Source organism: Heteronotia binoei, chromosome 18 (assembly GCF_032191835.1).
Source record: "Heteronotia binoei isolate CCM8104 ecotype False Entrance Well chromosome 18, APGP_CSIRO_Hbin_v1, whole genome shotgun sequence".
Taxonomy (NCBI): Eukaryota; Metazoa; Chordata; class Lepidosauria; order Squamata; family Gekkonidae; genus Heteronotia; species Heteronotia binoei.
Genome location: NC_083240.1, coordinates 29,158,959 through 29,178,337, shown reverse-complemented (window position 1 = coordinate 29,178,337; position 19,379 = coordinate 29,158,959). Strand labels below are relative to the sequence as shown.

The window sequence follows — 19,379 nt, the reverse complement described above, 5'->3', positions numbered from 1 at the left end:
CCTATGTCATAAATATAGCCCTTCTATTGAACAATTCCCAGTTGTCTTTTTGCACAATACTGCAAATATCCATGACAACTCTCCAAAAGAAAATTGCGTACTTGCTATTTTGGATAAGGGTCTGCAACATGCAGCAGGTTTATGAATATTACCGCTGGATACAGGGAACAGCAGAGGGTTAATTGGATGAGTTGTTTAGCAATAAAGCCCGTGAACTTAATTAATTAATGTAATGATGTATTAATTTAGGCTGTTGCCTGAGCAGGGGATATGATGTGCAATCTGGGTAATCCACTCTCTATTGACCGCATGTCTCTATGAATAAATAACTGACCTCAATACAAAATGTTAGAACAGAGGTGGCCAAACTTGTTTAACGTAAGAGCCACGTAAAGTAAGTGTCAGATGTTTGAGAGCTGCAGGAGATGGATGGATGGAGGGAGGGAGGGAGGGAGGGAGGGAGGGAGGGAGGGAGGAAGGCAAATAGATGAGGGGGAGGTGGAAAGAAAGCAACTTTAATTTTAAATGCATTCTCCAAGCCGCTGACTGGCTCGGCTTGGAGAAGTAATTTAAAGAGACAGATGTCTTCTTCAAGGTGGTGGGGGCTTCGATAGCCACACAATATGTGTGAGAACCACATGTGGCTCCCAAGCCACAGGTTGGCCACCCCTGTGCTAGAAGGTGGAAATATGCTGTGAACATAAATTGGATAGAACAAAGTAAGTCCACCTTTAAGACCAGTGAAGGTTAATTCTGGGTATAAGCTTTTGTGGGCACGCACACTTGAGAGCCAGTTTGGTGTAGTGGTTAAGTGTGCAGACTCTTATCTGGGAGAACCGGGTTTGATTCCCCATTCCTTCACTTGCAGTTACTGGAATGGCCTTGGGTTAGACATAACTATCACAGGAGTTGTCCTTGAAAGGACAGCTGCTGTGAGAGCCCCCTCAGCTCCACCCACCTCACAGAGTGTCTGTTGTGGGGGGAGAAGATATAGGAGATTGTAAGCCGCTCTGAGTCTGATTCAGAGAGAAGGGCGGGATATAAATCTGCAGTCTTCTTCTTCTTCTTGAACTTTGTTCTGTTGTTTCAGACTAACACGGTACCCACCTAAATTGATATAATGGGGACAGATTATGCCTGTTCTTAGTGAAGGGGTAGTAATAATTGTATATTAAATTTCTTTGGTGCACTTCTTTATATGCTGGAAACACAGTAAGAATAAAAATAAGGTCATTCATATGCAGTCCTAAGCTGTTAAACTCTTCAAAGGGTGGGATCAGATGAGCTGGTTGCTGTGGCAGTCTCTCGGCTTTAAAAAAAAGCCAATACAGATAGAGACGCTTGCAGATATCAGACAGTACCTGCCTGGCCTGCAACATAGGCATGGGCTGTGCACGTGCTGAGAGGAGCAATCACATTACTCCTGCGCTTCCATGGTTCACCCGGGCCGATCACATGGCCAGGAAATGCACCATGGAAGCACCACAACAAGTTCCCAGTGGTTAGTTCCCAGGCTGTCCTAGGACAAGGTAAGGATGAGCGGGCTGTGCAGGACAGATGTGCGTGTTTGATGATGCACATTAAATCTGGGGTTAGGGGGCAGCTATGGTGGGCCAAAAAGCCCATCCACACCCTAAGCCTAAAAGGTTGTCATTTTGCTTGTGGAAAAAGCCCAGCAAGAACTCATTTGCATATTAGGCCGCACCCCCTGATGCCAAGCCAGTTGGAACTGCATTCCTGTGTGTTCCTGCTAAAAAAAAAAAAGCCCTGCTTGTGACTATGCTATGATTTTTGAATAAAATGATAGGCGGGCTTTATCATTGGTTCATATGAACTGTGTTTTTGAAACTTCTTTTAAAATATTGCCATTGTTTTTAAAAAGAAAAATGATCCCAAGACAAGAAATAAGAAAAGCAACTCAAAATTACAAGGCATGTCGACCCTATTACTAGCCGTTGCCTTTCCCATTTCTCTCACAGTATGGATTTGGTTCACCTGTATTTTTTAGCTCCTAGAAAACTATCAGCTAACCAATGTCCTACCATAATATGGGTCGCTGTCTTTTGGGATAGGGGGTCTTAGTCTTGTTGGTTTTGGCTTTGTTGTGAGGCCTTGTCCATAATTAAACCCCTCACATTTTGTATCTGGTCACATTTGAAAGTAGGGATGCCATCCCCCAGTTAGGGGTGGGGGATCTGTTGTGTCTTGCATTTCAGTCCCGAAATTACAACACAGTGGACTCTACGGAGGTGACCAGTGGAAGTCCATTGGTCCCCGGATGTAGCTCCGCAAATACACTCCGCCAATCAAGATCTGTGACGGGAAGTTTAACTGGCCAGGATTGGACCTGGCCAGACTGAGTGTTGTTCCGGGGTATGTATATAATCGGGACCCGGCCTGCGTTGCCTTGCCTTGTGATGTGCTCGCTAATAAAGCATGTTGCCTTCAACATGTCTCGTCACTCAGTACATTACAGGATCCCTCAGTTTTTCAGGATCCTGCTCACCATTGGCCAGCCAGCTGGAAGGGGGAAATCTCACCCCCAAACATGACTTGCTGACATTACATGGAAATGACATCATCATGTCAGCAACATCATGTGGCTGCTCTCTGTTTTTTGGGCAAAACTATGGTTTGAGGGTGGCTTTACCATAGAGTTTTGCCCCAAAAAGCTGCACAATATTGCCAATGTGATGACATCATGGTGCTCCCCACACCAGTCCTGGAAAGCCCCTCCCCCCACTGCCACAATCATCAGACCTGGCAACCCTATATGAAAGGGGAGGAAATTTCAGCTGTAGGGGGGACCTGAAAGGGGAACACACACATGAATACATGAATCTGCCTTTATATTGAATCGGTCTATCAAAGTCAGTTTTGTCTGCTCGGACCGGCAGCAGCTCTCCAAAGTCTCAGGCTGAGATCTTTCACATCACCTTCTACCTGATTCTTTTAACTGGAGATGGCGGGGATTGAAACCTGGAGCCTTCTGCATGCCAAGCAGGAGCTCTGCCAGTGAGCCACAGCCTTTTCATGTTGCAGAGCTGAGTAGGTTGTGTCCACCTGATGTTTTGCTTGTGTTAGTTACAGGACCCTCATTAGACCCACATACAAGATCTCCTACAGAACAGTGACTGCCCTTGAATGGCGCTGCTGTCCTGGCTTCACCGGAAGCAACTGCGAGGAAGGTAAGTCCCTCGTGCTACACTGGATGCATGCTCAGGGTTGCTGTGACTTGGTGGACCCTTCAACTGTACTGGTTTCGTATGAAAAGTCTCCAGTTTTCAGGGTGTTCAGCCAGTCCATTCAGCTGCTTTTTCCATTTCATTTATTCAATATTAATAATTGGTAGTGGATGCCGGTGGGTGCCATGATGCCTGCAGCCACCTTTTCTGGTACCCACCAAGTGTTTTTAGAAAGTGGGCAGTGCCAGGTTGGGCTTTTGTCCATTAAAGCTTGGCTGCTGGATATGTGATTGTCTGTGCAAATGTTTTGCCAGTGCAGCACAAGGATCTTCACTGTATGAACAAAGGAAAGCTACAGCAGCCACTTGTAGCTGGCTTCACCTCCTGCAGCAATCATTTTGTGCCTGCACCAGCCATGCTATGTCAGAATTCCAGAGGGGCTTGCAGGCTCAGAAAAATTGGGGACCTCCAGGGGTGGAATTCTAGCAGGAGCTCCTTTGCATATTATGCCACACACCCCTGATGCAGCCAATCCTCCATGAGCTTACAAGGCTCTTTTTTGGATGCTCTTGGAGGATTGGCTACATCAGGGGTGTGTGGCCTAATATGCAAAGGAGCTCCTGCTAGAGTTCCACCTCTGGTGGGGACTCCTGGTCTGCTGTTGGATTCAGCACTGCTTCTAGACGTTCAATCATTAAAAGTGTCTGACTCTTTGGTTCAATTGCTATCGTATCTAGAATCATCCATGAGGACCTGTATGATGTGTATCTGTGTTCCTTTGTCAGCTACACAGATTGCAAGGTTGTTGGAGAGACGTGGACTCTGTCCTCCAACTCCTTCATAAAATGCGACACCTCTGGTGGCAGTGGCATTGAAATGTGATTTGTAACATTATTGCTGGCTTGTCGACTTTTCAGTATATAATTATATGCTTCTGGGTTGTCCGTATGGAGTGGGGTTGAGCTTCAAGGAGAAAGGACCCATGAGAGCTCCTTTGCCTAAGTTATCAGCATCTGGCCCCAAACCTTGAAAAGTAAAGAAAGCGGAGATTTGTGGGCTGGCTGTTTCCAGTGTGCTACATCTTCTTTCAATTAGGGTGCTCATCGATTTCCCCTCCTTCCACTGCAACTCAGTTTTCTTAGTTCCTAAATATTGGCCTTCATATTTTCTGAATTAGGTAGCATGTAGCAGATGTGTAAAACCAGTCCCACTCTTTCTGCTGACATTGCCATTTTCCTGCATGCTGGTATGGCATATTTGAGGCACTTATCCTTAAAAGCAGGTTTGGGTATGCAGATCTGGACCCATCATTATGCACTAGTATTGCCAGCCCTGCACTGGCAAATGCTGAGAAATTTGGGGAGGGTGGAGTTTCAGGGGATGTGGCATCACATTCTCTGTAACACTCTAGAGATTTATGCAGTCTTTATGGTGAAGACCCTACATACTGGGGAAATTCCTAGAATGTCATGGAGGATGTCACTTCCATATGAACATTTGGAGAATGTGATATCTGGAGAATGTAATGCTCTTGGAATCCCTATAATCTCAGCATAGAGATTGGAGAAATTCCTAGAGTGTCACCATCAACACTAATCTCCCATTTTTCTCCCACTCCTAAAATTATTGAGGGTATGTGACTGGGGCTGAGAGTGGACGTTAGTCCACTGTGGCCAGGTGTTAAGTCGGCAGATTCAATAACGAGTCGTTGTTGATACAAAGAAACTAGTTTATTGATACTGTTACTTGAGGCTAGGCCGTTATTGAAAGACTGAAGAACATACAGTAGATACCAGCATATAAGGGACACTTCAAAGGGATTCCTACGGGGGGGGGGGTGTTATGCAGGGAACATTCACAAATTGATGTTACCAATTCGTTCTCAGGCCTGCTTGGCCTTGATCGTAGTAGGCTCCTGACTCCCTTCTGAGCCAAGCCTGAGAAGGCACAGATAAGACTTTCACATCTCTCCCCTCTCTCTCTCTCTCTCGGCTTGGCTTCGCGAATGAAGATTTAAGAAGGGTGCAATAGTCCACGTCTGCTGCAGGCTCGCTGGTGGCTGACAAGACCAATGCGGGACAGGCAGGTCCGGCCACAGTGGCTGCAGGGAAAAGTCTGATTTAGGGTTGGTGCTATAGCAGTGCGATTCTTCCTCAATCTCCTTTTGTCCTCAAGACCAGCTATGCGTGCGTTCTCAAAGGAAGAGACAGCCTGGTGGATGGTGTGTCTCCATGCTTTGCGATCTGAGCCATTTCAAAGCAAAACTACATAATAAGAGGAAGGGGGGTAGGGAGAGTTTAAGCTAGCAGCATTTGAATATACTTTGGTTTTACCCAGAATGCTCTTTGACTGAGCCAGAGTTATACACAGACTTGACACCAGGAAGACGGTAAGCCTACACTGGATACATATTATCAGTAGTTGGCTTTTATGCAATACATTCCCCATCCAAAGGCCTCCTTTTCTCCTAGGAGCATGTCTGTGAATCTAGATCCAGGTGGGTAGTCATGCTGGTCTGAAGCTATAGAAGAAAGTTCAGGGTCTAGTGGCACCTTTAAGACCAACAAACCTTTATTCAAGGTGTGACTGAAGAAGTGTGTGTGCACACAAAAGCTCATGCCTTGAATAAAACTTTGTTGGTCTTAAAGGTGCCACTAGATTCCTAACATGCCTGTGAATAATTTCTGTGCATTGCATGCAGAAGTAACTTAACAGTGCGTCTACTTATGCATGTAAGCACGATTTTTTAAAAACCCACTGAACTGGCAATAACACTCTCAAATGCTTTTCTGCTGACAACACTTGCAGTGCAATCTTATGCAGTGTTACTCCAATCTCAGACTACCAATTTCAGTTCCATTAGATTGGAGTCGCTCTGAATAGGATTGCTGTTATTCCCTAAAGATGAGCAAATATTCCTTTTATATATTTGTTTATATCTGTCCCGTCCTGGCTGCGACGGGACTCCAGGAGCCCCTCCCGCAACCCCCCGAGATACCTCCCGGCTGCCCGGTGCGGCCCATCCTGCCGCTGAGTCCGCCAACACACAGAGCCGATGTGCCTGCCCCCGGGCTCGGGAGCAGTGGCTGAGCTGCAGCTGCGATCATGGAGCAAGGGAGGAAGGAACGACGCCCCACGGAGAGGGCTGGAAGCCCAAGAACTTCATACGCAGTGCCAGCATCACAGCCCCCTCGGCCGTCCCACGGAGCACACGCCCCAGGAAGTCCGCCCACAGCGTCCTCGCTTATAAGTGAGGGCGGAGTTATCTGGGGGTGGAGCCGGGGAGGAAGGGAGGGGGCCGGGGACAGTATAAAAGGCCAGAGACTGAGAGGTCAGGGAGGAAGTAGGCTGCTGCAACAAAAGGGCAGCCGAACGAGAGAGAGAGGAGCCCAAGCACAACTGGGGAGGACACGAGCACAGAGGGGTGAAGTAACCCAGCTCTGTCCTCCCTCATTCTGAGACCTCTGGGAAGCCTAAACAGGCACAGGCCCAAGTCAGGCCACCAGGAGAGCAGCGGCTATGGCAGGGAGTGATGGGGGCCATCAGGGGCGTGACAATATCTTTTGCCAGTTTGTATTTTTTTCCTGTTTGTTTTGTGGATTAATTCGTATTCCTTATTTGCTTTATAGGATGTTTCTAGGTCAATGTATATGTATACGTGTAATTTATACATGTAAAGCACATTGCTGAATTATTGATGCCCCAATTAATGTTTGATAATTGGACGCTGATGGGAAGAAGCTGGCATCGGGAATGAGAAAATGATACCATGATAAACAATTGTGGTTTAAATTAGCAGAGGGAAACCAAAATGGGGATTCCACCCCCCCCCCAAGTCAACAGCAGGAGTGAGAGATCATCCTTATCACACACAGTGAAGATATGGCTTTCACATCAGGAATGGAAAAGCATAGATATTCACTGCATATCTTTGAGACAAGAGGGTGTGAGATCCTGAGCAGTCTCTCAGAATCTGAGGAAGGGTCACAGGGCCGGCCCTGCCACTAGGCAATCTAGGTGATTGCCTAGGGTGCCAGCCTACTAGGGGGTTCCCCCCATGGGACTTGGTGATGTTATCAGTGCATTGGAGGGTCACCAGAAGTTAGCCTTGCCTAGGGTGACAGACCGTCTAGGGCCAGCCCTGGGAAGGGAGCTTGGACTCTTGAGAGCATATTCCCTGGAAATCTTGTTTGACTGTAATGATATGACTGGACTTGAATCTAGTTTTTCTACAGCAGACCACCACGGTAACCCACCTGAGACTGAGCAATCTCTGTTATCAAGGAAGTCTTCCAGGAGCTGGATTTTATTTGTCCCCCCCCTTTTTTAAATTGTGGGGTTTGATTGGGAGCAGCTGAGGTTGATCTTGGAGGGTGCGGGGAGAGTGGATTGGATTCTCTTGTGTTCCTTTCCCAACCTTCTCCTTTTCTTTCAACTAAGCAATCTGTCTCTCCTGTTTGCTAGCCACCCTTTGCCCTCTGATAGAGTGAACCGTTGTCGAAAGAAACTCGCTCCGGAGTATTACCAAATGCTTTGACCCTTTGCTAATAGGTTCAGTTTTTTGGAGAAAAGTAACCACTTAACCATCACCAGCTGGTGGGCACTTCTTTAATGCTGACGGCTACAGATTGTTTAGATTATAATTATCTAAGGAATTTTAACTCTTAGCCATGCAGCTGAAAAAGAAAGACCCCAGCTTGCGGAGAAAGTCTGGTTGCTAGTTAGGCAGTGGAAGACTCAGACTTTAGACTTTGTAGATTTCCTCTCTCTTGGTAGGAGAACTGCAGATCTTCATCACGGCGCTGTCTTCCTTCCGAAGATATGTGCCCCGGCTGTGTTTACTTAGGCCATTCTTGTGCTCAGGTTTCCCACAGTGGGAGGCACTGATGGGTTCTTAGACTTCCCCGAGGCTTAACAGTTGCACGTTCCCATGGACACTTGTAGCAGGTTTGCAAATGCCACGGTTCATTGCAAAACTGAAGTAATCTTAACAAAGACAACCAAGTCTTGTCCAATGCAGCATGTGCATCAAAGATACAGAGGTCAGCTGATCTACTCCCTGTGTATCTAAGTGCCGTCTAGTTGCAACCGACTCATGGTGACCCCAGCAAGGGGTTTTCAAGGCAAGTAAGAAGCACAGCAGATTTGCTATTGCCTTCCTCTTGAAAGTCTTCCTTGGTGGTCTCCTGTCCAAGTAAAAAGGTAAAGGTAGTCCCCTGTGCAAGCACCAGTAATTTCCGACTCTGGGGTGACGTCACATCACAATGTTTTCACAGCAGACTTTTTAATGGGGTGGTTTGCCATTGCCTTCCCCAGTCATCTACACTTTCCCCCCAGCAAGCTGGGTACTCATTTTACCAGCCTTGGAAGGATGGAAGGCTGAGTCAACCTTGAGCCAGCTACCTGAGCCCAGCTTCCACTGGGATCGAACTCAGGTTGTGAGCAGAGCTTGGACTACAGTACTGCAGCTTACCACTCTGTGCCATGGGGCTCCTTCTGTTCAAGTACTGACCCTGCTTAGCTTCTGAGATGGGGAGGCACTGTGGCTCAAAGGAAGAGCCTCTGCTTTGCATGCAGAAGGTCCCAGGCTCAATCCCTCGCATCTCCAGTTAAAAGAAGTGGGTAATGTAAAAGACCTCTACTTGAGATCCTGGAGAGTTGCCACCAGGCTGAGCAGACAATACTGACCTTGATAAATCAGTGGTCTGATTCATTATAAGACACCTTTGTGTCTGAGATCTGGTGATATCAGGCTATACCATGCCACCCCTTCCTGATTTTATCTCAAGAACTTCACAGATTTGGATTAGGATTTGTAACAACCAGTTCCAAATCTCTGCCATGAAAGCTTGCTGGGTGGCTTTTGGCCAGTTTGTCTGCCTGCGTGCCTAACTTACTCTGCAGGATGGCAGTTACAAAAATAAAATGCAGGAAAGGAGAACAATGTTGTTTTGAGAAAAGAACAATGTTGTTTTGAGAAAAGAAGAATATAAATAAACTGGGGCAAGGCACTGCTTGCTGTGGCCATTCTGGGACATCTGTGCCCCATGTCACTTTGTCCAAAGGCTTCAGGCAGTGGTTTTTTACTTTGAAGCCTGCCTTCTGTCCTCCCTGTCTCTTTTGTAAACTATCCCTCAATTAGAACCTTCTTTCTCTACCAGGAGTTTATCATGTGCTAACCAGACTCTTTTGATAATGCAACTTTTAATTATTTCCTCATTATCCGAGTGGCTGTGTGTCATCTCTGCCAATAGGTAGGGGGACATCTGAAAAGCTGGGAGCTTAATTAGGTCAAATGTATTGACTGCAGTGGCTCATATTTCCTGGCTCTACCAGGTCCCCTTGGGCAGTTAGAATTTGCTGATTCCAAGCAGCTGGCTGTTCATCTGTCTTGTACTTATTGACTGTACTGGTAGCCCACCTCCCCTCTCAAGGAGATCAGGGCAGCATACCCAGTTTTTCCTGCCTTCCAGTTTGCCTCCTCAAGAACCATGTGTTAGGTTGCAAGCAAGTGACGGACATGGAGTCATCCAGAGAACTTCATTGGATGAGTGGAGATCTTCGTCAGATATGTGAAGCGCATCCTCAATGGCTATCCCAGCTGCTAATCAGAATCCGAGTGTTGCAGCCTGCTGGCTATTTTCCTGGACTTTTTAGGATTGCCAGCCTCCAGGTGGGGCCTGGAGATCTCCCAGAATTACAACTAATCTCCAGACTACAGAGATCATTTCCCCTGGAGAAAATGGCTGCTTTGGGTAGGGTTGCCAGGTCCCAGTGGGGGTTCCCCTGCTGTTGGGGGCTTTGATCCACCACCTGCCAGCTGGCCTGTGAGGAAAATCCTGCCCTTCTGGGTGACATCATTGCACTGGGAATGTCACATGGGAATGCTCTGGAATTTGGGCAAACTCTAATGTTTTGAGGACAAAAAACCCATAGAGTTTTGGCCCAACACCAGCACATCGCCACATGACAGCCTTGGTTCAATGATGCCACTTCTGGGTGATGTCATTTCGTCAGGGATGTCACACAATGTCCCTGCTGACCCCCAGAACACTCCCCAAATCCCCCCTCCCTGTCAGGTAAGGGTACCTGGCAACCCTAGCTTTGGGGGGGGGGGGGGTGGACTCAATAGCAATATACCTCACTGAGGTCCCTCCTCTCCCCAAATCCTGCTCTACCCCCTCAAATCTCCAGGAATTTCCCAGCCCAGAGTCCAAGGGGTGCTAGAGTTCAGGTTTACTCATGGCCTTTTTGCTGTGTCCATGATCATATAGTAGCACTGAGTGCTGTCATTGGTCAAGGAAAGACTTTGCCATTAAGACTTGAGCCTATTGCAGGGCTTGTGCTGGTGACCTGAGAGTTGTCTAGTGCCACCGTCAAATTCTGGTCAATGGACAGAACTGCAGTCTTGACAGCTAAGGTTTCCCAGTAGGCCAGAGAACAAAGCAGGAGTCAAGGAACACCTTTAAGACCAACAAAGTTTTATTCAGAATGTAAGCTTTTTTGTGTTAGAAAGCTTATATTCTGAATAAAACTTTGTTGGTCTCAAAGGTGCTACTTGACTTCTGCTTTCTTCTACTGCTTCAGACCAACATGGCTGCCCACCTGGATCTATCTACAGAAGGCCAGAGTGCACTTTTTGGGAGCCCTGCAGGAGCTTCCATGTCTGGGTTTTGCTCACTGGTCTGAGTAACAACAACAAATCCATTAAAAAAAAACCCTTATGCCCAGGGTGGTTTAGTGGACTAGGGAGACCCGGATTCAAGTCCCCATTTAGCCATGAATCTCACAGGTCACCAGTCTTTCACCTCAGTTACCTCACAGGGTTGTTGAAAGGAGAATTGTATGTGCCAGCCTGAACTCCATAGAGGAAGACTAGGACCAGGATGTGAGCAGTCGGGTTAGAACAGATAAAAGGAAGTATTTCTTCACCCAAAGGGTGATTCACATGGAATTCACTGCTACAGGAAGTGGTGGCAGCTACAAGGTGCTAAATGTATTAATGTTTTTAGAATTTTATGGATTTTAATTTGTCTTCAAATGTTATTTATTATATAATGTATGTATTGAATTTTATGCTGTTAGCCGCCCTGAGCCGCTTGGTCGGGGAGGGCGAGATACAAATAAAATGTGACTGACTGACTGAAGGTGGCTTCAAGAGTGGGTAAATATATGGAACAGAAATCCATCAGTGGCTATGCCACAGGATATTGATGGAACTCTCTGTCTGGGGCAAGTGATGCTCTATATTCTTGGTGCTTGGGGGAGGGCAACAGTGGGAGAACTTCTAGCGTCCTGTCCCCACTGGTGGACCTCCTGATGGCATCTGGTTTTTTGGCCATTGTGTGATAGTGTTGGACTGGATAGGCCATTGGCCTGATCCAACATGGCTTCTCTTATGTTCTTATGACCAAAATATGACTGCTTTCTGCCTGTGCCCTGGCTGTGCTCCGAACTATGCAAAAGTTGGGTCTGAGTGGCATCTTCCTAGGAGGAACTCGAAGGAGGAGAGAGAACATTATCTTCTGTCTCAGCAACATTTCTGCAAAAGGAAACTGTACCTTTATGCTCTTTCCCTCCCCGCCCCCCCTCCTGGATGAATACTGGTCTATTCTTTATTTGATGATCTCTTCTCTATTTGATGGTCTCTTCTTTATTTGCTCCGGTCATCTCAATCTGATAAAGGACTCCTTTCAGTTCCAAGTCTATATGAAAAGTTTTAAAGCAACTCACTTTGCTCCAATAAATATCTTCTCCTTTTCCCCTACCGTTCCACTTTTTGTGGGGTCAGGAAGATGACTGTAGCTCAGTTAAGGCTGCAGAGAGATTAATTTTCCCTTGCTGCCAATGAAAATGCTGGAGAACCCCGTAAGATGCCTAGATTTTTTTTTTTTCATGAGGGAAAAATACCAAGATTCCTGTAAAACTGAACTTTGGGGGTTTTTTTAGGAAACTCCTGAATTCGACAAGTTCTGTGGTCTTTCTTCTCTTGGGATTTTATCACTGAATCTGTCAGATGGGTAGTTGGATTAGTGGGTTGCAGCCAATTGGACCAAGAGTCTTCTGGCAGGGTAAAAACTAACTCATGAGCTGTGGGAGAAGCTTTAGAGGCATTGAACCCACTTTGTCAGATATGTGAAGCACATCCTCAATGGGCAAATATATACATGGACTCAGTCCACCAAGACTTCTGCTATAACATTTTTTTTCAGTTATGAGGCCAAAAGATCATAAAATAGACTAGCTTCAGGAAAGGATAGGGAACAGCAGGAAAGGGAAGACTTTAAGCTCAGACTGATTTCCCACGTACCTTACGCCGCTCTCACGTTCGTCTTCTCAGCAGGGCTTCCTTCCAATTTCACACTATCTGCCCTGGGGCTGCAGCAAGTGTTGGCGTTTTCGCTATCTGCTAAAAAACAATTTCTGTTTGCTGCGCGAAAACGTCGATGCTTGCTGCAGCCCCAGGCCAGATAGTGTGAAATCAGAAGGAAGCCCTGCTGAGAAGATGAACGTGAGAGCGGCGTAAGGTGAGTGGGAAATCGGTCTCAGTCTGTGCATACACCTGGGTTCTAATCCAAATTGGGACTGCATGCACCTGGGAATTAAGGCCAAATCTGCACTAGACATTTAATCCTGGTTCAGCGCTGTCCCCAAACTGATTTTCTACACTAGAATCATAGGATCATAAACTCATAGAGTTGGTTTCTATGATTCCATTATCCAAATGTGGAATGTCAGTTTGGGGACAGGGCTGAACCAGGATTATGGTTCTCCTGGTACACATTCAGCTGCTACACAGTTAGCAGCCACAGGCAGTAGGATTGCCTGTTTCTGGCTGGGAAATACCAGAAGATTAGGGGCGGGGCACGGTTAGGGAGAGGAGGGACTTCATTGGGGAATAATGTCATAGAGTCCACCTTCCCAAGCAGCCAGTTTCTCCAAGTGAATTGGAGAACCCAATGATTATGTTTTAGCTTTGAACTTTGAGTCTGTGTAAGAAATTATTGAAATCGGGTTCCATTTTAACAGCCTGATTAACTGAAGACCAGTATTGAAACGTCTTGAAATCTAGAGGAGATGTCTTATGAAGGCTGCAAGCAGGCCTCAGATTCAGTGGGAGCTCACAGAGAGGAGCTCCTGAACCTTTCTGAGAGTTCCACTCTTCCTTCTGAGAGTTCCACCTCCTTGTCCATTGAATAGTAGGTGCAGCTGCATAACAATCCCTGGATGAGCTCCACCACCTATTTTTCTACAAAATGATCCCTGGCTGCAAGGATTTCTTGGCCTCTCCATTTGAAAGAATTTCACAAGAAGTTATGGACTGCATTATGAACTTTATTGGAGGAAGGATTTCTGAAAATCCCTCCATTGGAAAGTATTGGAACTAATTGTTGTTTGTTAACAATTTGTAAATTTTTCTGGAGGGAAGAAATTGGAAATTGATGTTGATATTTGTATACACTGGTTTAAAGTTGTATATAGGATAAATCATATATAAGGACTGAAGTATAATTGTTTTTTAGTGGTATTCTACCTGCTTTACCACCTAGAGACTGGCAAGCCTATCAAATTGTAAATAATGCCTCAGTGACAGCCAGGCATTATAAATGGCTGATGCAATAGAATGCATGGTAAAGGTAGGTAGATGTATGTAGGTAGAAGGCTTCATTTTTATTGGCTGGCATCACCAATGGCCAGGGGCTTTTTTGTTAGAAAAAGCCCAGCAGGAACCTATTTGCCTATTAGAGCGCACCCATGACTCCAAGTCAGCCAGAACTGAATTCCTGTGCATTCCTGCTCAAAAAAAGTCTTGCCAATGGCACAGAAAAGACTGAGCCCTCTCTACTTCTAGAGGCAGAACACTTGTGGATATCAGAGGTAAGAAGCAATGTCAGGAGAAGGTCTTGGTCTCTGTGCCCTGTTTATCGGTCCTGCAGGGAAATTGGTTGGCCAATTGTTGTATAGGATGCTGACCTAGAAGGTCCACGGGTCAGAGCCAGCAGGTTACCCCTTACGCTTTGAAGTTCTCTATTGCAGTGTCACATCCCCAGTACAATGTGCTGTCTCTTCCCTTTTCTCGGGTACATGAGCAGGGCATGAGCGCTATCTCAAAAGCCTTCTTCTTCGTTCCATGGAGTTTGAGCACTTCTGGCCGAAGACTTTGCTTTGCAGGAAGACTGGTTTGTCCATCCCAGTGAGAATTCTGGCAGAGAATTCTTCCCAAGAAGTTTGAAATATGGCATATTTTGTTGCTTGACAGGAATAGCCATCTTGCGGGAACAGTCTAGGCTGAGAGCCAGTCACCGCCAAGTAGGCTGTCTTGCAGAGAACATGCTGAGGTCAGCTGGCAAATAAATAAGTGAGTAGCTGGGATGGAGCTTGGTCTTTCCTCAGGAATAGATCAGACTGAGCAGACAATTTACAGAGCCAGGTATGAGGTTTGTACATCCAGCAATCATCCAGTTGGAAGCTGTAATACCTTGTTCTTGCATTGGGGGAGCCCAAGAGCAATGCACAAAGGAACAAAGGTTCCTTCTTCTGATGAACTTCTACACTGGAGCAGTGGCTAAAGCATTTACTGAGGTCTGCCTGCCAGAACCTCTAGTGTGAGATCCCTGGCAGGGCCTGCATCATTGGGCCCCAGAAGTGCTTGCTGCTCACCCCTGGAAAGTGACCACTTTGCAACAACAAATGACAGACATTGCCATTCTGATCTTTTTCTGAATGCTGGCAATGGTGCTAAGATTGGGCCCTCTTCCAGAAGTGTGAATGCATGCAAACAAGTGTGTGGGGAGGATAGCGTGCTTGGGGCGGGGCACTGAAAGTCCTCTCACTCAGGTTCTTCCCAGACCCAGGACTTGTTCTGAACTCCGTTGCTTTGCAGTTTCATCCCCAAGGCGACGAGTCTTGCATTGGGCACAGCTGACGTTTGGTTAATACCTGGCTTGCTCGGGCTGATCCGGGTATCCAAGCAAAGATGATAAGGTAAGGAAGCGGACCAGCGTTGTTGCTTCAGCTTTGAAGCGACTTGACTCCTACAGTTCTGCTGGATCATGAGCTTATCTCAGTTTCTCTCTCTTTCTTCGTGGAGCTAGAGGGATTTAGCTGCAACAGGAAATGAGCGTTCTGAGCCACCCAGTCTGCTGAAGCCTGATATAAAGACCATATGGAAGAGGGCAGCGCAGAGGTGATGTGGGCTAGTTATTGCAACCGTGCATCAATTTGATTGATTAGAACCCAAGATGAGGCTGACATCTCAGCCTGGCCCTTTCCTCCTCCCTGTACACTTGGAAGTTCAAAGCCCAGGCACTCTCTTGGGAAGCAAGAACGTCCCGTCCACTTGGAATCGCGGCGCCAATTTGACATTGGCTAGCTAAGGATGACCATGTTTGACTTTGCGAATATCTGATGCTGGCTCTCGCTGCCTTCTCCTCCTAGATTTTTTAAAAAAATTATTCTGTGATGAATTATTCTGTAATAAATTCAGTATGACTGAAACTAAATCACTGGTTCTGAGCAGCTGCTACAGGCGTGGTGGGTCGTTTGCCGTCAGAGTGCAGAACGCAGTGTTAGTTGCAGGATTCAGCTGGCTTGTTACCAATCTCTTTGCAAGTTTCTGGTCCTCGGGTTTGCAAAGATACACTCGAAAGTCAGACCGAGTTCACATTAGACTTGTTCTAAGTGGAGTGCTCCTGGTGCTTCTCTCCATTTTTGCACAAGCTGTCATGAAGCTGTGAGTTGGCGCGCTGCTTTCCTGCAGCAAGCAAGATCCTCTTACAAGCGGTTTCTGCTTGCCATGGAAAAGTGGCACGCCAACTTGCAGCTCTGCGGCAGCTTGTGCAAAAAGGAGAGAAGCGCCAGGGGCAAAAGGGCTCCCCACTTGGAAGAAGCCCTAGTTTGAAATCAGTCTCAATGTCTGAGAAAGCATCAAAGGTGAGAGGTGTAAAAAAATTTTCGCCAGGGAGAGCTATTGTTCCTGTGCCCAGAGCCTGGAACTGTGAACTTTTGACTCAGATACATGACTATGCCTTCACTGACCATTTGGTCTGTAGTACATTAATAAGTGATCCTTTCCCCTTTGTGCATCTCCTGCTGATTACTTTATATCAGACTCTCTTTAATGAATCAGGAGCAGATTAAGATGGTCAGTCAGCAGCCTCTCCCCAGATTAGAAAGGAGATGATTTATCCAAGCCAGTAAAAAAATCACAGCAATCAGGCCCTGACCTGGATAGCTCAGGCAAGCTTGGTCTCATCAGATCTTGGAAGCTAAGCAAAGTCGACTCTGGCAAATACTTGCATGGGAGACCTCCTTGAATGAAATACCAGCAGTCAGGAGGGCAGGGGCAGGCTTTATTCAGCCACCTCCCTGAATATCCTCCAGGCCTCCAGTAGGGGTCAGTCACCAGAGGTCACCATGACTTCCAGGTGAGCGTGCATGCATACACACAAACACAACAAAAATACAGAAAATACAAAAAAAAGTAGAAATTAGAGCAAATTTGCTCAAAGTTGTATCCCTTTGTACAAGTTGCAAAATCCGGCTTTCCTCGTTGAGGGGCTGGTGAGTAGGGCACAGGATTGTTGGATTTTTTTAAAAAAAAGGCAATAAGAAGCTTTGTCTAGGGATCACAAATGATTTTTTCCATGCCTGGTGGCCATCCCCTGTCAAGCCCCATAACAGCTGCAATTCTAGAAACCCAGACTGAGGAATCAAAAGGCTGAGACAGGCGAGGCAGGCAAGCGAGGATTTAGCAATGCGCTTTAAATCCCTGAGAAAGTCCTTATGCAATGATCATTTGCTTGACATTTAAAGCCGAGCTCCTCTTTTGCACAGAAACGGGGGCAAGACCCTCTTGGGGGAAAGACTATAATAACCTTCCAATTTTGGCTGCCGAAAGGAGTTTCTTTTTCGTGCATCTCAGAGTATGTGGCCAGTGCTGTTGATAAGCCTTTAGAGTTGCAAAACTCCAGGTGGGGCCTGACATTCTCCGGGAATTACAACTGATTTTTGACTACTGAGATCAGTTCCCCTGGAGGGTGGACTCCAGGCATCGCATCCTAGCCGACTTCTGCCTTTTCCAGGCAATGCCTCCATATCTCCAGGGAGTTCTCGAGCCAGAGTTAGTTGCCCTGTCTATTAGTTACCTATGTAAAGATTCCCTCTGGCTCCCACCCACCCACATTTTGCCCCCCTTCTTGTGGCCAGCAGCACCTTGCTTGGTTCCCCCAGGTAGGGTTGCCAATCCCCAGGTGGCTGAGGGATGAAGGAGGTGGGGTGGGGGGAGATCTCTGTGCACAAATGGCTGGTCTTAGCCCTAGTCCTTCCCTAGCAGAGGCGGCTTGTGAGTTAGCTTGGCCTGGCTGACACAGCGGATACAAAGAGCCAGTTTGCTGTTGTGGTTTGGAGGACAGATGCTAATCTGGGAGAACTGGGTTTGATTCCCTGCTCCTCCACATGCACCTGCTGGTGTGACCTTGAGTCATTCATAAGTTCTCTCAGAGCTGTTCTCTCAAGAGCAGTTCTCAAAAGAGCTCTCTCAGCCCCACCTATCTCACAGGGTGTGTGTTGTGGGGAGGGGAAGGAAAAGGAGATTGTAAGCAGGGTCAGCCCTGGCCAGTATTTGGATGGGAGACCTCCAAGGAAGTCCAGGGTCATGAGGTGGAGACAAGCAATGGCAAACCACCTCTGAACATCTCTTGCCTTGAAAACCCTACAAGGTAACCATAAGTCACCTGTGACTTGATGGCAAAAGAAGAGCCAGTTTGGTGTAGTGGTAAAGTGTGCGTACTCTTATCTGGGAGAACTGGGTTTGATGCCCCACTCTTCCACTTGCAGCTGCTGGAATGGCCTTGGGCCAGCCATAACTCTCGCAGTTGTTGTCCTTGAAAGGCACAGCTGCTGTAAGAGCTCTCGCAGCCTCACCTACCTCACAGGGTGGCTGTTATAAGGGGGTGGGAAGGTAAAGGAGATCATGACCGCTCTGAGACTCAGAGTATAGGGCAGGATATAAATCCAGTATCCAGTATCCAAAAAGTAACGTGAACATGTGCTTTTGTAGAATGGGGTGAGTGGGGTGGGGGTGGAAAATAGATGCAAATGCACTGAAGTGTCTGAAAGCTATAGTGACCTGCCCACGGAGAGCATTCCATAGAAAACCAGAAGTCTGAAACAGAACTATGAAGGTTTCCTAATGTATCTGTTCCTTTTTGAAAAATCTAAAATCCAAGTTGACGTTCAGGTGAGGAAACTTTTAGGACAATTGCTATCAGAGTTGTAGTTGTGGTACTTTGTGAGTTAACCCCTCTCCCTCCCCCCACCTTCCTAAACCTCCTCCTTACTCAGCAGTCATCCTGACAGCTGTCATTTGATTTGCATTTTTCCTCCACTGCCCCAAAGAACAACAAGAAGCATTTTTTGTGTTGTTTGCTTTGGAATCTTCTTTAATGGAGTTCTGCCCGTTTCCCTGTTTGAATCAAGATTGGACTGTGTTTTTAATTCCTTGCCTGCCAATTATTCCCAGCGCAACTTAGTCATGTTATCATTCAGGAATCTGATTAGCGTGCTCCCCGTTGCATCCAGCAACTCAGAGAAGAAATCCATCAACCCATTTGGCAACTGAGACGCCATCCAAGGCAAGCAGTTTGATGCAGTTTTCCTCTGTGTTTGAGCTTGGCTGTTTCTGTATGTGTGTCAACCAAGAGCAGGTGTGTCAAGCTCTCACACTTGGCTGTATACAATGATGGTGAGTGGCATGGGTGGCCATTGCATCCTATTTTACCTTTCCCCCTCCAACCCCACCTGCAGTGCTTCTGGCCATCCTCAAAAAGAACATATTGTTTGAATTTCAGATATTTGGTTAATAGAAGCAGAGTTTGCCCAGTCATAGTTGCATGATACTGAGTGCAGTAAATAAATCTCCCTAGAAGTGTATTGCAATATATATATATAAGCTTACATTTATTTAGGTAGATCCAGCTCACACTCAGGTTGCAATTTAGGGTTGCCAAGTCCAATTCAAGAACTATCTGGGGACTTTGGGGGTGGAGCCAGGAGACTTTGGGGGTGGGGCCAGCACACATTGGGGGTGGAGCCAGGACCAAGGTTGTGACAAGCATAATTGAACTTCAAAGGGAGTTCTGGCCAGCACATTTAAAGGGACGGCACACCTTTTCAATTCCTTCATTCCATAAG

At 46.7% G+C, this 19,379-nt stretch overlaps 1 protein-coding gene across 6 annotated transcripts in view; it reads left to right on the top strand.

The window, feature by feature from the left end:
* Positions 1-19,379, top strand: part of COL26A1 (collagen type XXVI alpha 1 chain) — a 172,457-nt gene that overhangs the window by 33,007 nt on the left and 120,071 nt on the right. For 5 of the 6 annotated variants that reach the window (XM_060258953.1, XM_060258948.1, XM_060258950.1 and 2 more), the window contains exon 3: positions 3,085-3,188. In XM_060258953.1, coding sequence (XP_060114936.1) covers positions 3,085-3,188 — 104 coding nt within the window. The remainder of the gene's footprint in view (positions 1-3,084; positions 3,189-19,379) is intronic. The other variant, XM_060258949.1, reaches the window with a different exon arrangement.